The sequence below is a fragment of the Alexandromys fortis genome, unplaced genomic scaffold (genome assembly GCF_014885135.2).
Source record: "Alexandromys fortis isolate MF-2015 unplaced genomic scaffold, M_Fortis_MF-2015_v1.1 scaffold_150, whole genome shotgun sequence".
In the NCBI taxonomy this organism is placed as follows: Eukaryota; Metazoa; Chordata; class Mammalia; order Rodentia; family Cricetidae; genus Alexandromys; species Alexandromys fortis.
In genome coordinates, this window is record NW_026068027.1 from 155,148 (window position 1) to 173,812 (window position 18,665).

The 18,665-nt window shown below is 44.4% G+C and overlaps 1 protein-coding gene across 3 annotated transcripts in view; it reads right to left on the reverse strand.

Annotated features, from left to right (window-relative positions):
- Positions 1–18,665, reverse strand: part of Ano2 (anoctamin 2) — a 335,303-nt gene that overhangs the window by 76,860 nt on the left and 239,778 nt on the right. For all 3 annotated transcript variants that reach the window (XM_050164129.1, XM_050164130.1, XM_050164131.1), the window contains one exon: positions 1,793–1,867. In XM_050164129.1, coding sequence (XP_050020086.1) covers positions 1,793–1,867 — 75 coding nt within the window. The remainder of the gene's footprint in view (positions 1–1,792; positions 1,868–18,665) is intronic.

Here is an 18,665-nt window from a genome sequence, read left to right on the forward strand (position 1 = left end):
ATGTTGGGATTATAGGAATGTGGCACCAGGCCTGGCACGTTTTAAATTTCTGAGACCCATTAGTTATGATGCCAATATTAATAAAAAAAAAATGAGCTCAAGCCAGGTCAGAATTAATTCTTGCCTGTAGGCCCAGCAAATGATGGTGTTTCTTGCAGATTTTGAAACCCAAGTAGTTATCTTCTCTTCTGTGCTGCATACATAGTCCAGTCCATACATAACTGAGCTGCTATGCCCACGGTCTTCATTATGAAGCCAAGCATCTTGGCTGGTACAAAGGAAACTCAGGAATCTACATGGATGTTGTCAGCTAAGCCTCCTAGCAATTGCGAATATCTAATCTGAACTGGCTGGCCATCTTCTGTGACTAGACAAGACTTCCAGTGGAGGGAGAGGGACACCAATCCAGCCATTTATATATATCCTTTGATGTACAGTCTGTCCTGCCTATGGGATGGGCTGGGGTAAGGGTGGCACAGAGATTGTGGGAATGACCAACAAATTACTGGTTCATTCTGAGACCCATGCCATGAGAGTGAGCCCACCCCTGACAATGCCTGAAGTGCCATGACCCAGAGGCTGGGTGGCCCAGAGACCTAGAATGGAGACAAACACAACTGGAGGAAAACAATGCCAATGTAATGATGCCTAATGATAGCCTGCTATACTCGTAGATTGGTGTCCAGCCCATCGAGAGTGTCTTCATCCGGCAATTGTTGAAAACAGATGAAGAGACCCACAGTCAGACATTAGACTGAGCCCGGGGAATCCTGCTGAAGAGGGAGAAAAAGGATTGTAGGAGCCAGAGGGCTCAAAGACATCATGACCTAGGCCCTCTGTATAAAAGTAGTAGTTGTGTAGCTTCGTCTTGTGGATCTCCTAACAGTGGGAGCAGGAGCTGTCTTTGACTCTTTTATAGGCTTTTGGGACCCTATTCCTCATACTGGGTTGCCTTACCCAGCCTCAGTACATGGGGAGGTGCTTAGTCTTACTGCAACTTGATATGCCGTGTTCTGTTGATATCCACGGGAGGCCTGCCCGTTTCTGAACAGAAACAGAGGAGGAGTGGATGGGGTGGGGACAGAGTGGAGGTTGGGGGAGGGACTGAGAGGAGAGAAGTGAAGGGAATCTGTGGTCAGAATGTAAAACTAATTAATTAGTTAAACAAGAAAGAAAGCTACACAGGGCCTCCCACTGAAGATGGTCAGACATTAGTAACCCAAGAAGGTCCTTCGATGGTCTTTTCTCAGGTCTTCTAGCATAAATTGCTAACCTGACTCCACCATGAATCAATCTTAGACTCTTCCCTCTGCTTTTCCAACACTGCCAACATCATTAAGTCTCAAAACAAACAAGCAAACAAATAAAAAGCTCTCAGTCACAGGAAAAAAAAAAGAAAAGTAAATGCAGCCTCTACAGAGACACTGAAGACTGTGAGCCCAGCTGGCTCTCTGCTGTGGCTTCCAGACACTGTCAGCATCAGAAGAGAGTTATTCTTGCCCCAAAAGGGCCACCACAATTATGCAGCCAGCTCCTTTGTATTATTTCTTCGAGTTCTTGTCCTGGCCAAGAACACATCCCACTCCAAGGACATTGCAACTTTAGTCATATATAGTCAGTAACCTCAGTATTGGAAAGCTCTTGTTCCACCATTCAGTGCTGTGGTCTCACCTTTATCAGACCCCTCTTATTCCACAGCATAAAAAGAAAAAAAAAAAACCCATACCACACACACTCAGAACAGGATCAAAGTGCATGTAGTCCCAGCCAGGTGGTCCCTCAAAGAAATTACCATGAACAAGATGGAGGCGAAGTTCATCAAGTATCCTGGGAAGCGGTCTTTCCAGGTCAGTTTATCTTCATCATCCTGAGATGAAACGGGAGAGTAGAGACAATCAGAAGGCACAAAGAACAGACATGGATTCTCTCCTATTTTACATAAATTTGCATCTCAACCATTTGTTGCTTTATGGATATTTCTGAAGTAGCTAATGTCTTCTTGCTCTCAAGATCAACAGTAGCCCTCTTAATTTTGATTGATAGCACACACCTGAAGTTCCAGGCAAGAGGATCATGACTTTGATGCCAGCTTGGGATACACAGAGGGGCCCTGTCTCAAAGCCCTGAAAACGTTTAGAATTGAGACAACAGTTCTGACAGCCACAAAAGGTTGCAAAGAGAGTCTGAAGTCCTGCGTAGGAAGTGCAGAGAAAATGGCAAAGTACATTGTGTTAGCCAGCAGGGAGCCACTCATCACTGCAAGCCAGGAGTGAGCATCAAACTCAGCCAGGCAGGGCCCCAGGCTCCCTTTCCTCTCCGTCTCAGGCTGGCCTCCCAGACAGACCTGATGTGGCTCTAGCAACAGTGCCATCTAGCCTCGGAAAGCTTGTACTGTAAGCTGAGCACCTTCCGGGCCTAAAGCATCTTTCCAGCATCCTTTGTGTGTTCACGGCAGTGCCAGGCACAATGAGGAGGCCAAAGAAAGTCCCTCAGTCACTGTCCTGGGGGTTTCACAGCCTGGAGTAAAAGACAGCCCGCCCACTCCCAAAGGGTGAAGGATCATCCGTCAGCTTGGGAGTGAGGGCTAAGGAGTGAGCCGTGGGGACTGTAGAGAAGGAAGGGTTTGCCTTGTGTGTCTGGAGCAAGTGTAAAGTTGAGCTGAGTCGATGGATGATGCTAGAAGTCAGTTCTTAGCACGCTCTCTCATAGATGATGTCAATATGATGTAAATACGCCTTATACTCAGGTTTTCATAACAGCCAGAGAATTGGTCTCAGACTCTGAGACTACCCAGCTTTTCATCACACCATAAGAAGACACTAAATGCTTGATGTTGAGCATTTTGACGGGACAGAAGCACAAAATCCTGCTTTCAATCAGACAGGACTAAGATTCATCACCCTTCACCCATGAGAAGTCTAATAGGAAGAGAGTGTGCGAGCCTTGTTTCCTTCCACACCATGGGGTCCACTAGCACACTACTGCTTTCTGAGCCTGAAAATATTCTTCTCTAAGACATTGGTAAGGAAAACGGAAGGTTGGCTAAGCACACAGCTTCAAAGAGAAAAATGGATTCATGGAGAGGTTTTGCCTGTGGCCTTCCGGGATATACAGCTAAGATCTTGGTGAATGCATTTGGGTCCAATCCAATCATCAGACCCAGCCTAAGCATCACTAATGTAGCAGGCTCTGGGTGATGCTGAGGATACAGAGAAGAGAAAGCTCAGAGGGCCCAGAACCAGTGTAGAGACCTTCAGGACCATGGAGACATGGAAGCCCAGATAAGTTGGACCAGAAAGATGGTTTCCACTATTTTGCACGAAAGGAGACAACTAAGGAGCATCGAGTTCGATGCTGTCAGGAGAAAAGCATTTGCTTGTGACATAAATAGTCTTGTGTTTGTTGGAAGATCACCCCTTTCATGTTTACAGTGATGGGGTTTGGTTCGGAAGGCACACATGATTGCATATACACAGTTCTCGTGTCTTCAGAAGCTATCCAAACACAGGAAGCCGACAGAAAAATCAAGATTACACACTGTCCTCCAAACTGGCGCACTAGTAAAAAGAACAGTGAAAAGGGTCGTTTATTTGTTTTGTGTTTCAGTTGTAGAGACGGGATGTCCTTACGCAACCCAGGTTGGCCTTGAATTCATAATCCTCCTGCCTCGGTCTCCTGACTGCAGAGATCTCAGACATGCACTGCTTACCTGACATGAAGCAGGGTTATTTTGTTGTTTCTTTTTTATCAGTTATTTTTTATTGTTTTTATAGTGCTTTTTTTTTAGTGTTTTCTCCACTCCCCTACCTTCCTCCCCATCTCCGTCTACCCTCTCTTGTGACCCTCATGATCCCAAATTACTCAGGAGATCTTATCCTTTTCTCCTTCCTATTAGAGTCATGTATGTCTCTCTTAGGGTCCTCTTTGTTGTCAAGGTTCTCTGGGGTTGTGAATTATAGTGTGGTTTTTCCTAATGTCTAAAATCCACTTATGAGTAGTGCATATTATATTCATCTTTCTGGGTCTGGGTTACCTCACTCAGTATGTTTTTTTCTAGATCCATCCATTTGCCTGTAATGGAAATTTCAAGATGTCATTACTTTTTACTGCTGAGTAGTACTCCATCGTGTAAATGTACCACATTTTCTTTATCCATTCTTCAGTTGAGAGGCATCTAGGTTGTTTCCAGGTCCTGGCTATTACAAACAACACTGTTATGAGCATAATTGAGCACATGTCCTTATGGCATGATTGAGGAACCTTTGGACATATACCCAAAAGTGGTATTGCTGGTCTCCGAGTTAGATTGTTTCCTAGTTTTCTGAGAAATCGCCATAATGATTTCCAAAGTGCCTGTACAAGTTGGACATGAAGCAATTTTTAACGATAGGAGTTTGGCATTAACAAAAGAGGCCAACTAAATTCTTCCATTCTCTGGTCCATGCAGGATGTGAAGATTTGTTGTAAAAGGCTATTAACTTAATTACCGTGTTCCCAAAGGACATGTCACCAGTGTGGAGCAGCAGAGAGAGGAGCAGAACTCAGACCAGAACATGTCAACTCTGAATTCGGGACTCTAAAACACTTATTATGTCAGTGATCTTAATAAATCTATGTAGAGTGTGTGTGTGTGTGTGTATGTGTGTGTGTGCGCGCGCACGCGTGCATGCGGGTGAGACAAGGGTCTCATGTAAGTTAAGCTGTTCAGCCAGCAAGCCCCAGAAATCTGCCCATCTCCCCGACCCCCAGCATTGGCTGTTGTTTTATTTTTTATTTATGTATTTATTTATGTATTTATGTATTTATTTATTATTTTTTTTTCGAGACAGGGTTTCTCTGTGGCTTTGGAGCCTGTCCTGGAACTAGCTCTGTAGACTAGGCTGGTCTCGAACTCACAGAGATTCACCTGCCTCTGCCTCCCGAGTGCTGGGATTAAAGGTGTGCACCACCACCGCCCAGCTTAAATATGGGTTCTGGGATCAAACTCAGGCCCCCATACTCACAGAGCAAGCTCTTTACAGACCGAGCCATCTCAGACAACCCACAGTAGTTTCTCCACTGTAAAATACTCAGATTCCTTACCTGTAAAACAATTCTAGACGCCACGCTAAATTAGCATGCCTTTTAAATAAAGTCCATCTAGGGCGAGGGCCAAGAGAACTGCAGGCATACAGGGGGAGTTCTGAGACGCCCCGGCCTTTAACAATGATGCCGCAGCCAGTCTACCCGAAGTGGCAGATGTGACAATCTTTAGAAACTGCATGGTACACACAAAGGTGAGTGCTAATCAGCTTTGATGGCACCAGAAGCAGATGATAGTGGGGCACTTAGCTAATGTCACCATTGTTCAGACGCCAGCCTAGCTGTCGTCTGCTCTTATTTCTTTGTCCCTGCTGTCTATGTTTGTGTCCCCGGACTACTGCTCCCATTTACAGATCTCTGCAAAACAAACAGGTCACTAACATCTACAGGAGCCCTTACATGCCCTTCTGGAAAGCTGGGTACTTAGAAAAGAAACTACTCTTAGTTTCATTTAGTTCTTAAAGTAATAGGTGAGAATATTGTTTCAATAAACCCCTGAGAGGAAAGGGATTTTTGACAAAGTGGCAGTTGTCTCTGAGAAGATTTTTTTATATGAAGACAGTATAATTCATCATTATTAGCACACAATTCTGCATATTTTGATGACTCTGCAGCCATGCGTCTACAACCACAACACAGATCAAAACAGAAATGGTTTTTATCACTTTCCAATGCTTCTTTCTTCTGCCTTTGATCTCTGTCCCCAACCCCCAGAACTAGCAAAGTCTGTTCAATGTTTAGTGTCCCCTCTAGTTTTGGGTCTTCCAAAATGTCACTAAGTATACTGCAGTGTGCGGTTCCTTTTGAGTTTGGCGTTTTTGGCTCAGCATAGCTCATCTGAGATTTCTCCAGGCTGTGGCATAGCTCAGTAGTCTCCCTTTTTACTGAAGCATGGTCTATATAGTTCATCATATCGATGGATTTCAGTCCATTTACCCATTCACTGCGCTGGGGGGCTGTTTGGATTGTTTCTAGCTCATAATAATTAACAATGAACCCCTTCCAAAATTTATATACCCATTTGGATACAAATATAAATCTTCATGTCCCTTGGGCAAGTATCAAAGTATGAACTTGCTTGGTCACATTGAGGGTCTATGTTTGTCATTATAAGAAGAAGCCACCAAACTGCTTTCTAAAGTGACCAGTGCACCTCTACCAATAGAGTGACAGTTCCTTCCTTTCTCTAAATAAATTTCCTTTCCGATAGTTTCTTTTACTTATCAAAACTCCAAAGACAATATAGAGAAATCCTATGTACCTTATACTCAGTTTTTTGTGTAAGTTCAGTACTTTTCTCTCAACTCATGCACTGATACCACATAATATTATGAACTAAAAGTTCACAGTCTATTTATATTGTCTCAGTTCAAAGCCTGCCTCCTGGCCCCGAGTCACAGCCCAGGTACAGCATTCTGTTTGGTCTTTCTCCCCTCTCGGACACTTTTAGACGATAAAAGCCACTCAGACCTGGTTTGCTGCTGGTGGCTTTGTCAGATTGGAAATGTCCTGGTCAAATGCTTTATAGAAGGACCCACAACATGATCTTGATTTAAGGTTTGTCTGAGGTTATGTGTTTGAGGAAGAAAGACAGGTCAAGGACCATTTTGTCATATCCTCTCAAGGGTATAGAGGTACCCTGTCACTAATGAGAACCCTGATTTCCTGGGGTATGTTGAATTTCTCTATGAGAAAGTTTCCTCCCGCCTCCCCCATCCTGTACTTTGTTCTTTAAAAGGAGGCACCCAACTCCATATTTGAAGGTATGGAGCTGTATTTCCATCTTCAAGGAAGCAATACCTACAGGGACATATATGTTTTAATATACATTTTTACTGTATTGGATGTCCACAAAGAATGCTTATAGGAAGATATGTCCAATATTTCTCCAAACTCTAAAAAAAACACTAAAACACAAAAGCATGAAGATGATAAATGCCAAGCCATCAGTACCGATCATGCTCAGCTTAGAGTTGGCCTTGGGCTTCAAAGAAAGCAGTGGTACTGCCTATGAAAGCCCTGTCACCTTTAGTGTTCTTATTGTCAGCCCCATTTTCTGCTGGCTAGCTTTTTGGACCAGCATCTGTATAGCCAAAACTGCTGCCCAGAACCCCCCAGTTCCACTAGGCATCACGGCACACACCTTTAGTAATCTCAGCACTAGGAAGAGGAGGGAGGAGGATCAGGATATCAGGGGTCATATTCTCTGGCTGCATAGTGAGTTCAAAACCAGCCTGAACAAGGGGGACCCTGTCTCCAAAACCACACACACACACACACACACACACACACACACACACAATAAAAATAAAGATAAAAATAAACCTTCAGTTCCTACTCATCTTCCATTCTGATGCTTTTATTGCCAGTCCTTCATCCACTCCCCTCTCTCCAAGTAATCACTTCTTTTCTTGTTTCCTGATTTATTGAATGGATCGTCGGCCGTCTCTTCAGCTACACACACAACCACCCATGTGCTTCTAACAGCAGTAGATAAAGGATAATGAACACCACTGGAATGGGCTGACAGCTTTAACCGTGTCCTTATTGCTTCCTGGCCACAATTCTCAGCTTCCTTCTATACCATAGAGGTTATTTTCAAGCCCACTCCACCACTAGCCCGTCCCTTACACACACTGAAATCAAGGTTGCCATTTAAGAACCCACCTCCTCCCTTTGTAGCCTAAAATTCCAGCAGCCTTCCCCTTGGCTACTGCTGTTCCTCTCCTATCTAGGAGACTCGTTCTCTTTTTATGTTTCAGTGTGTGTGTGTGTGTGTGTGTGTGTGTGTGTTGTATGCAGGTGCATATATGAGTATATGTGGTGCTCACCTGTGTGTGCATGACATTGACCTGGGAGGTCGATGCCAGGTATTTGTTTTTTCTCTATTGTTTTCTTTCTTTCTTTCTTTCTTTCTTTCTTTCTTTCTTTCTTTCTTTCTTTCTTTCTTCTTGTTCTTGTTCTTCTTGTTCTTCTTCTCCTTCTCCTCCTCCTCTTCCTCCTCCTCCTCCTCCTCTTGTTCTTGTTCTTCTTGTTCTTGTTCTTGTTGTTGTTGTTGTTGTTGTTTTTCTTCTTCTTCTTCTTCTTCTTCTTCTTCTTCTTCTTCTTCTTCTTCTTCTTCTTCTTCTTCTTCTTCTTCTTCTTCTTCGTCAGACTCTCACAGAACCTTGAGCTTACTGTTTACTGGCCAGCAACCCCTTGAGATGTGCTTGTCACTTCTCCATCACTGGGGTTGTAGACACTTACCGCATACCCAGCTTTTACATGGTTTCTGGACATAGAAATTCAGGTCCTCATGTCTATACAGTGGTCACTTTACCTCCCTAGCCCTGAAGCTCACCCTCCCCATCTCCAGCGGCTTTGATCCCTGTAGGTTGATCTTCAGTTCTCAGACTTTGAGCACACACTTTCTGAATCATTGGCATGCCATTTCCCCACACAGTCTAACTCAGAGGGTCTAGACTAGAGTCTGAGAATCCCCATTTCCAGTAAATTCTTATGTAAGGCTAGTGTTGGTGATGATGCTTCTCATGTGAGTGCTGATGCTGGTACTGACGCTGCTGGTCAGAGGACCACACTTTGACGACCACTCTCTTAAATCAGCTCCTTTCTGCTGGGTATCATTGTTCAATCTATGAACACCAGACATAAGAGTCCCCACTTAAATCATTTATGATGGGATTGACCACCATCCATGTGCCTTGGACACACCCCACTTAACTGTACCTCATACCTTAAAGTTACCATTAAGACCCCACATTCTGGGGGGGGGGGAGGACTGAAGAGTCTAGAACATTAGGGAACTAGTTCACAAGCAAAGTCACAGCTCTGGAATACAATGTGCCCAGGGTCTTCCCACCCAGTGCTGCCCCAGTTGTCTCTAGAGTACATTGCCATAGGAAATGAGAAGAGACCGATGCTCTCAAACCCCAGGGAAGGAGATTTAAGAGGGGATCCAGTTTGTCTTGACAGATTAAATAAGTTAAGGGTTGTAAATCATCCACGAGAGTTTGTCAACAAGGACCTGACAAATGCATGTATACAAAATGTAAGTTTTCAGCCCCAGGAAGAGTGAAGTTCTTCACACTTGCGGCATGAGTAAACAGAGAGGGCACTGTGTTAAATCAAATATTCCTGGCACAGAAATATAAATGCCATAGGATCTCTTATATGAAACCTTAAAAAAATCTTATAGCACACAGAAGCAGGAGAGATGGCTCCGTGGTTAAAAGTATTTGCTGCACTTCCAGAGGACATGCGTTCAATTCTCAGCACTCATGTCAGGCGACTCACAAGTACCCATAACTGCAGCTTTAGAGGACTCAAAGCCTTTCTCCAGCCTTTACACACACACACACACACACACACACACACACACACACACACACCACAAATAAGTGAATAAACAAACAAATGTCTTTTTAAAAAGAAACAGAGGGCACAATAGTGGCTGGCAGAGACAGGGAAGAGTGGATAAGGAAAGGATAAACAGGAACTAGTCACTGGCTACCATGTTACAGGTAGACAGGAGGAATAAATTTGGTCTTCTGTTGCTCAGGGAGGTGACAAGAGATGGCAACAATGTAGTAAAGACTTTTTGAAAGCTAGAAGAAAGGTTTTTAATGTTCTTACAACAAATACATAATAGGTGTTTAGGTTGTAGATATGTTGATCACCCTTATTTGACATTATACAGTGGATACATACATTAAGTTTGTACAATCATGGGTCAAGCAACAATAGTTTTAAATTGCCATTAAAGTCTTCTGCAATCTGGCTGAACAAGGCTTCCAGGACATGATGGGATTAAGAACAAGTCTATGGAGGTAGGTGGGATATGCGGGGAGAAAGCCCCTACAGTTCGTTTTCTTATGAAGCTGGAAGAAACACAGGGTTGAAACCAAGTTCAACACTAGCACTTCACTTTTACTATTAGATAAAATTACCTCTTAGATGAAATCACGGCTTTATGGATACCGGCCAATTGAGAATGCTCAGATCCTTACATCTAGCCCATCTCTCTGCTAAACTTGCAAATAATTTGTCCAACTGCCCACTAGACATCATTAGCAGAATGTCCTAAGCTCTAATGCTTCTGACTTAATGACTCATCTTCCCAATGAATCTTCTTTCCTATCCTGGCTAAGTGAACTGAAACCAAGTGTCTCTAAACATAGGTTGAGCTACAAAGTAAAAGCACAATAAATGTCCAACTAATATGCCTGAGATCACATTAAAGGACCTCACCTTGACTCTGAAGGCAAACCTGGGTCCCTTCTGGGGAGGCAGCAAACAGGACCAAGGCCCAGACACTACTAGAATTTTCTGAGGTCTTTACTGGATGTGGATAAGATCAATAGTCCTTGTCCTTTCTTCAAGGGCATCTTGTTTGTCCTGGTTCCCTGTCTAGAGCTTCTTGTCATTTTAGAGTTGCAGTCTTCTGTCTGGAAGCAGCTGACTAAATTTCTCTAGTCAGAGATGCCACCACGTGGAAGCAGAGACAGGGAGGGTTGGTACTTGGGTGGGTTTCCTGAGCAAAATGACTTGGTAATGACTTTGGTAAACCATATTAGATAAATTTTGTGACCAGTGGGAGCTGGTACCAGACAAGAAACCCCATGGGAGAGCAGGATTGTGAGATGGATTTAAAGAGGGGGTCGGGTGGGTGACAAAGCACAAGTATTGTGGTCTAAGAAAGGGTTCCATATCAGAGGTTTGTTTCAATGTTCTCAGCAGCACTTCGAAAGTTGACCAGGTCTCTCACCTTAGGTTTTTGTGCCAGAGGCTCACCTACACCACATGGCATTCTTTTACACAGTTGGTTAAAGGAGAACTGAATTCCGGAGAAATATGGAGGAGACTGCATTGAAACAAGATGAACCACTGGGAAGACAGAGGCAATGTAGAGAAACCAGGGTGCTTTCCACTTGAGGGGCCTTGAGACACCATCACAGACAGGAATCTAGAAAAATACATCAGTCCCTAGGCTACGGGACAAGGCAGAGGGTGGGTAACAGCCTAATATTAAGTGGTCAAAGGCCTCTGGATTAAGGAGTTTTATATTGCATACATCAATGACCCTGCATGTGTGGGGCACCTTGGTGTAATCTCAGGTAGAAGTGAATAATTCAGACTGCCACAAGTGTCACTTCTCTCACTCACAGGCTTCCATTTCAGATGACAGAGAAGGGATTCCAGCTGCTCTCACTGAGACAAAGACAGTCACAGACTAACGAGTTATTCTGTGAAGCCTGTGGGTTCATTTCACCTCAGTTCTCCACCCAGAGAGAAGCAAAGATGAAAGCGGTAGTGAGGCTCGGAGCTGGGCCAAGAAGGCCAAAAGGGGCCATAAGGAATATTTCAGAAAAAAAAATTGTTGTTGGTTAGTTTTTACTTCTTCAAGACAGGGTTCTCTGTGTAGTCCTGGCTGTTCTAGAACTCACTTTGTAGACCAGGCTGGCCTCAAACTCAGAGATCCGCCTGCCTCTGTCTCCTGAGTGCTGGGATTAAAAAGCGTCCGCCACCAATGCCCGGCTGATATTTGTCATCTTTATGCCCCCTTTTGATTCTCCATTTCTCTTCCTTTGATGGAGCTGGAAATCTCATCAGCCTGGTTGGAGATACCACGGCATCCTGGGCGAACTGCAATGCAGTCCGGCTTACAATCTTTTCTCTGGGTTTAATTCCTTGCTCATATACTCATGACTGCAAGAGTTTAGGTATACGAAAAACTTCTCTACAATTCCATTCTCTCATTTATAAAAAGAAGTCGAAAACAGTTGCCAATAATACAAGAGGCCATGAAGCTAAAATGAACTAATATGAGGGATAGGCATCCATGCGTGTCTGGACCATAGACTTCAATTCTTGTCATCTCATAACTTCCTTTTCCAATCCTCTCCCTCCTCCCGTCTTCTTTACTTCCCGTCTTCCTTCTCCTTTCTTCCTACCCCTTTTCCCTCTCCTGCTCTCTCTCTCTCTCCTTCTCCCTCTTCCCCCTCTTAACTTCACCCACTAGGGACACAGATCTTAATAGATGATAATTTCTTGCCACTATAACAAGAAAACTCAAGTTCACTGTGGTCCTTGCTTTTTACAGCACAGATTCAGGGGTTGTCCCTCAAGCTCCAAAGCCACACAACCGTCCTGTATAATATCATTTTATCACCTGGATTTGGTCCCCACAGTCTAAACCCAGAACGTACCTCTTAGGGGCCAGTACAGGTCTTGTTTCTTATCTTTATAGGTTACCCCCCCCCAAATTGAACCCAAGAACCTTCTAGAGGCAGAAGCTTTTATGATCCTGGGTCTCGGTGTCTTTGGGGACTCTTTGGCAAAGGGACTAGAGGCAGTCACATGGCACAGCACCTAAATCCACAGGCATGCCTAAAGCCCAGGACAAAGCACAGTGTAATTTGTGGCTAAAGTGGAAAAGATTATCTGAGCTCTCACTGTTCATCTTTCCCAAAAGACACAGAAAACCACTCCCCGAGGACGTGCTCATTTCCTCTGGCTCTCCAGAGAGCTTGCTGTTCCAGTGTCTGTCTCTCAAGCCAACTGCCTGTTCCTGTTGAAGGGAGCAGCGGGGCTGCATTCCCGGCACAGGGCTAGCTTTACCCGAAAGAATTACATGGAAACTGTATTCTTTTAAACACTGCCTGGCCCATTAGTTCCAGCCTCTTATTGGCTAGGTCTTACATATTGACCTAACCCATTTCTAATAATCTGTGTAGCCCACGAGCTGGCTTACCAGGAAAGATCTTAACCTGCATCTGTCTGGAGTGGGAAAATCATGGTGACTGCCTGACTCAGCTTCTTTCTCCCAGCATTCTGTCTGTCTACTCCGCCTACCTAATTTTCTGTCCTATTAAAGGGCCAAGGCAGTCTCTTTATTTAACCAATGAAATCAACACAAAACAGAAGACTCTCCCCTATCATGTTCCCCCTGGGGTCCAGCACTAGGCTGGGCTGCTCTCTCTCCATTCCCCTAATGCCAGCTGCTCTGTCAGGTACCCTGCCTACATTCCACTCGGGACCAACTTCTCATCAGTGGCCACGTGAGTCTCAAAAGGGTCCTACTAACATAAGGGCAAGGGATGGAAACGTTTTTGTTCTTCTCCAGGCCTTGTGTATAAAAGGAAAAAGTTGTCTAAAGCCATTAGTAACTGCCACACGATACATATGAGACTTCGCTCTACAACCTTATGTAGAACAGCACACAAACACCATGGAGTTAGGGACACATCTGAGGTCTGTACTGGGGCAGCAAGGTTCAATATGGTCTCAGCTTAGGCTGCTCTCTGATCTAGTCTCCTCCTGTGCAGTCCTTTTTCTAACCCTGTCCCTGTCACACTGGCCTCCTTCCTGCTCTTTGAACCAATCAGATTGATTTCCACATTGACCTTTACTGAGCCCTTTTGCCTGCCACCATTCACCCTGCGGGACCCCCAAACATCCCTCAGGGGAAGAGTTTCCCAATTCTCTAGTCTACCCCTTGCCTTTAGTATTCTGCATCACTATCTCCATTACATCCTTATCTACAAGGGATTCCCTGTGGCTCACACCTTTGAAGTTGAATGATCCTATCATAAGGTGTCACCTAAGACCATCAGAAAACACAGCTATTTATATTATGATTTATAACAGTAGCAAAATTATAATTATGAAGTAGCAACAAAATTAATTTTATGGCTGGGGGTCACAACAACATGAGGAACTGTTTTAAAGGGTTGCAGCATTAGGAAGGTTGAGAACCATTGATCAACTATTATCTTGTTTTATCTCCTGTTTTTCTCCTAAGCCCCTGGGAAATAAGAAGCCTGCAAATACAGTGCCCTGCTGGACACAAGGGCCTGGATTATGCCGATCTGTGGAATTCCTTTACACAGATGGATAAACGAGTAACTGTCTTACTCTCTGGAAACAACCACCTTGCTCACATCTGTACCACTGAATGTTCATAAGTTTACAATTGAGGATTAAGCCACTGGCTGGATGGGATCTAATTTCACAACAAAACAGACATAGCCCACAAAATCTATTTGCCACTTCTTAGACTACACAGCAGTGCCAGTCTTGTGTAGATGTCAGAGAAGGAAAAGAAAGACATATAAGATGCTCGTAGTAACCATTCTTAAGAAAAATGGCCAACTAGATGTTCCCTCGACAGGTGTAAAGGGGATGGCCATTCCTAAGTAATACAGTGAGGAGGTTTAGCTTGCAGCATTGCCTGGCAATGTTCTGGTGCACCCTTGCTTTTATGCAGGTGGCTATGCAGGACATAGCCATCCTGCATTGCAAAGACTTTTGCAATATTGTCTCTGAAGTATCTCTTGCTCTCTTGGGTCATGCCCTTTGTTTCTTAGTCTAATCTCCAGCTTCATGTGCCCTCCTTCCCTCCTTACATCCTAGCTACAAGATGGAGAACTGATCTGCAGAACATTTGTTTGTAGATTCGAAGTTCTCATGACATCTCCCTGTGATGGTTTGAATATCAAACATCTTCTCATTGGCCCATGGGATTGAACATTTGGTCCCCAGCTGGTAGCACTGTTTTGGGACACTGTGGAAGTGGGGCCTAATCAGAGAAGCAGGGCACTGGAAAGAGAAGAGGGTGGGCCTCAAAGTGTACAGGCCAGCGTTCCCTCCCTTTCTCTCCTGAGCTTCCCTGATGTGAGCAAGCTACTGCTATCACAGCTATAACTGCTATTGCTGCCAGCCATGCCCTCTTGGCCATGATGGGCTATATACATTCAAACCACAAGTCAGAATGGATGTCCCCCCTCAAATTGTCTTTTTAAGACACTTTTATCTCAGCAATATAAAAATACCTAATACAGAAAATTAGTACCAAGAAATGCAGCCATTTCTCTGATAAATCTGATCACTCAGCTTATGGGACGTTGGAACTGGCTTGCAAGAGGAATGTACAAGAGTTCACAGCTGTGGACTAAGGAACCCCTCCCCCCAGGATGGTAGAAGCAGAGATGAAAGAGCTATTTGGGTGAGAGCAGACGATCAGAATGGTTCCAGTAAAGGGAGACTGGTAAGGTACCAAAGAAGAATACAGACTCTATCAGCAACTTAGGTAGAGACTAATTACATCAAATTCTGGCAAAGAACCTGGTTGTGTCCTGCTGATGTCCAGAAAATCTGAGCGACAGTGAATTCAAGACATTGGGATAGCCTGCAGACATTGGTGTGGCTGCTGCTTGCCTTGTTTAGTGAGGTTTGTAGTGAGAATTCAAAGCCAGACTAGAACAACAGAAAGATGTAGAAATAGAGACTTTGGAAAGCAAAGGAGTACAGACATAGTTAAAGACAAGACAGATAAGGTGGACAGGACAGACAAGGTGGGTTTGGGTAAAGCGAGTATAATTCCAGGAGAGATTAATGCTGCAAAAGAGACTTTCTATGCTCATCCCTGGGGCAAAAGGACTGATGAGGCCTCATGGGCAAGACTCCTACATCAAAGACTTCACATTGTGAAAATGGAAACTCACCAGAAAAGGGAGTGCCTGGAGAGTGTCTGAGGAGACAGAGCCTCTAGTGTCCCTGCTACGGTGGGTCTACTTAGCAAAGCTCCTATCCCAGGTTCATCTGTGAGGAGTGGAGAGGCTCCTGCTGCCACTGTCCAGAAGGACCATACTATACCTTGATCGGAAAGCAAACTTTATAACACTCAGGTGATTCTGGGTGTGCAGGCATGAAGGACACAAGAGTAAGGGAGTGGGGCTTCCAGAAAGGCTCCAGAAAAGCCACCGTGTTGGGCAATGTGCAGCAGGTTCTGTTTTCCATATGTGACTTCTAAGCAGGCTGTTCAAGAAGCCGTGAAAGTGAAGCCTAAGTCATGAGAGACTCCAGGATATTGGAGATGCCAGAAATGCGAGATCTTTCTGGAGGGAAGCTGCTGGTGTTAACAGAAAAGGAGCCATAGTGGACACAGGCAGCAGACCTGGAAGGGCAGAGCTACCTTATCCTCTTAAGTCCAGAAGATGCCATCATGAGCCCCAGATATGGAACATGGAGGTTAGTTGAGTCTTACTCTTGCTTTGGTCCAACCCTTCCTTGTTGTCTTCCTGTTCCTTCCTTTGGAATGGGAACATTTTTACTCTACAACACTGTATTTAACCTTTATTTTTTTGCTTAATAAGGGCTCCTATCTAAGAATTAACACTGTTGTAACTGTAAGACTATGAGGATTTTCCAAGTTAGACTAGATAGGTTCTGTCTTATAAGATGGTCATGAACATACGGGGTCAGAAGCACAATGCGAGGGTGTGAATATCTTCAGTAGGTGGGGCCTGGAGGAATTGGGACATTGTGGGGAAGCCTTAAGGTTCTTCTTCCAGGCCCCTCTATTTCCTGCAGCTCAGATGTGAGCAAGCTCCTTCCCCCATAGTTGGGATCCACTCTTGTTGCCATGCCCTTCTTGTTGTGATGGACTGCAACTCTTCAAACTGGGAGGCAAAAATAAGTCCTTTCTCTCTTAAGTAGGTTTTTCAGGTTTGGCACCACAGCAATGAGAGAGATCCCAATATATTTCCTCACTCTTGTCTTCCACTGGCTCTGGGTTTCTGTCTGAATTCATCGCCTCTAGTCCTTTCATGTCTCACGTTGAGTCTCTTAAAAGGTTGCCTACACCTAACTATGCCCAGGAGCTTAGGAAAAGAGGTTATGAGGCATGGTAAATGAGAAGAAAAAAACAACAGAATTGATAGCCCTTAGATGCTCAGACCTCAGAGAAGCTAGGTGACCTTTGCATAAGACTGAGGTCAGAATGGAATCCAAGGATGATATGCCTGAATCCTACACAAATTAATCATCAGAATCACTTGATGTGGGTAAAAGTACAAAGATCCTGGTGGCTGCCGCAGATCTATTAACTTAAATTCTTGGGGGTGAACACATCTAAATTTGAAAACGTTTCGCAAGCAACAGTGATGTTGGCCAACTTAGGAAAAAGTTACTTTTCAAGATTCATTCCCCCCTCTTGATACTTTTGCTCCAGGGTCTATATTCCTGTGGCCTGTCCCCATGGGAACAAATTCTCCAAGAGAATCTCCCAGCATAAAAACACTTGGAGACAAACCCCTCTAGCACAAGATGTCAACACAGACTCTAGCATGTCTGCAGCAATGTTGGCCTAGTGAACTTGCCAGCTGGCTTCTGTCCCTGCCCCTTCCTTCCCTCTCCCTCTGCCCTCCAACTGATGGTAGGACTGGCACACATACTGGCCATTCTGGAGTCAAGAAGAGCATACTCACTGCACTGCCATGGTGTTTTGTAGGGTAAGGACGGGAACTGAAGGGGGGGTGACACATGGCCATCAACAGCATTAGGAGGCCCTCAGTGAAGTGTAGTTCCCTTTAAAACAATTGGAGAAGACATAGAGCCTAATTATAATATTTAACGTATTTAGTTGATTTGTACCTATGAATATGGGGAGTTTCTAAATTCCCCCCACTATACACAAAGCACCTTAATAGGTGCCTTTAGACTTCTACCACAAGCAACACTCAGTGTCTTTTACTCAATAGCCAAAATGCTAGGTTTTGCAGAATGGAAAAAAAAAACAGGCATTTTCAACTATTGCGAATATTTACATAAAGGTTGTGCCCTTTGAAATCAATCTCATGTGCAAATGAATAAATCATGAGCCTTGCCATCACCCATGTGTTCTTGTCAGAAGCCTAAATGAGCATTGTTCACTGCTGTGTTCACAGTGTCAGTCAGTTCCAGCCTCAGCCCACAAATAGAGCCATCGCTGTTATTCCAGGATGCAGTCCACAGCCATCTCAAACAGGGCTTGCTTTTAACTAGGACAGCAGAAGGAACTATTTTCAGCCACACGCAGCAAGAGTTAACCGCACCAGAGGCCCCGCAATTAGACTTCATCACGGTAGCTGATAGCATGAACTGCCCTGCAGCGCTTCTTTCAGATTCTGCTAAGCACGCTGCTCCCACATTAAAAGCTAGATGTCTGAGCAAACAGAACAGGGCTCCAACATGGAAATTAGGTACAACACGGGGAAGCACATCTGAGACCTTCGCCTAATCTAGGAGCACCAGCCAAGGGAGGAACCTCCTGCACAGTGCACAGAGAGTGAACTAATCCTCCAGGCTAGCTCCAGTACTGCCTAGAAACACACAGAGAGCTACTGTAACTTAAGCTGATCAGTAGCCAGCCTTGATGTTAACCCAGTAGTAATGGATAAATGTCTCCCTCCCTCCAACATGGTATGTAGGCAAAATGTGATTTGACAATGTTTTTTTTTTTAAGTACTAGCTGTGGACTGTGGACTTGTGGGACTGTGGGTGGCCTTTGTACCCAAAGTTCTCTATTATGAAAGAGACAGGCTTCTCACTAGACTGTTCCAGTGCAGTGGGATAGTTGTGGCATTCTAGAACTAAGAAGAACTCCTTATTTTTATGTCTTCAGCAAAGATTTAGGATCATACATTGAGTGTTCTCAAGCATGTGCTGTACACTAACTCATGCTGATAGAGCCAAGTGTACCCATGACAATGACTCTGTCCTGAGAAACCAGAGGACCATGGCTGATTGCAATATCATCCATCCAT